The sequence below is a fragment of the Austrofundulus limnaeus genome, unplaced genomic scaffold, assembly GCF_001266775.1.
Source record: "Austrofundulus limnaeus strain Quisiro unplaced genomic scaffold, Austrofundulus_limnaeus-1.0 Scaffold9436, whole genome shotgun sequence".
NCBI lineage: Eukaryota > Metazoa > Chordata > Actinopteri > Cyprinodontiformes > Rivulidae > Austrofundulus > Austrofundulus limnaeus.
This window is the reverse complement of record NW_013961838.1, coordinates 1-662: the sequence shown is the minus strand read 5'-3', so window position 1 is coordinate 662 and position 662 is coordinate 1. Positions and strand designations below refer to the sequence as shown.

Genomic DNA, 662 nt, shown 5'->3' with positions numbered 1-662 from the left:
TGTGTGTGTGTGTGTGTGTGTGTGTGTGTGGGGGGGGGGGTTACCTTTCTTTCTGATCAGGTTGGTTTCTGATTTCCGGGAAACTGACACGACTTTCATCAGCAGGCGACTTCCCCCCTGTCGGATCAGAGAGACCACCTGCCGGTGACCCACCTTCACCACGTCGGTCCCGTTCACCTGCAGACAGGTGAGCCTTTAAACCACACCCACATCGACAGGATCTCTGTCTGCAGAAATCCATCAGGTCCTTTTTGTTTTGCCGTTACCTCGATGAGGAAGTCTCCTGTCCGTAGCCCCGCCCTCCAGGCCACGCCCCCCTGATCCACTGACTCCAGGTACTGCAGGGCAGGAAACGCCGGTGTGGGTGCAAACTCCTCGATGGGGGTCTCAGCTGGAACCAGAACCAAGTGGGTCAAACAGGTGTCTGGATTTAAAAGTTATCATCTTACCTGTTGTATGTAATTCTTTGATTTGATTGATGAGCTAATGGCTAGTCTGAGCATCAGCTAACTGTAATTTATTTAAGTTTATTAAATAATTATCAGACTAGACGTTAGCTCATCAATCATGTCAACTAAACCATTTCTCCAAGCATCTACTGCAGGTAAGATATTTATAACTTTGACAGAACAGCTGAGCTGGTTTGTTACAACACACAGAAC

At 48.3% G+C, this 662-nt stretch overlaps 1 protein-coding gene across 1 annotated transcript; it reads right to left on the bottom strand.

Moving 5' to 3' along the window:
• Positions 1 to 44: 44 nt before the first annotated feature.
• On the bottom strand, positions 45 to 391 carry LOC106512635 (SH3 and multiple ankyrin repeat domains protein 3; the record flags this gene model as incomplete). The annotated part of the gene is given in 2 exon segments (XM_014001212.1): positions 45 to 177; positions 267 to 391. Coding segments are annotated over 2 exon segments (258 nt in total), but the record flags the coding sequence as incomplete, so codon positions are not given.
• Positions 392 to 662: the final 271 nt, after the last annotated feature.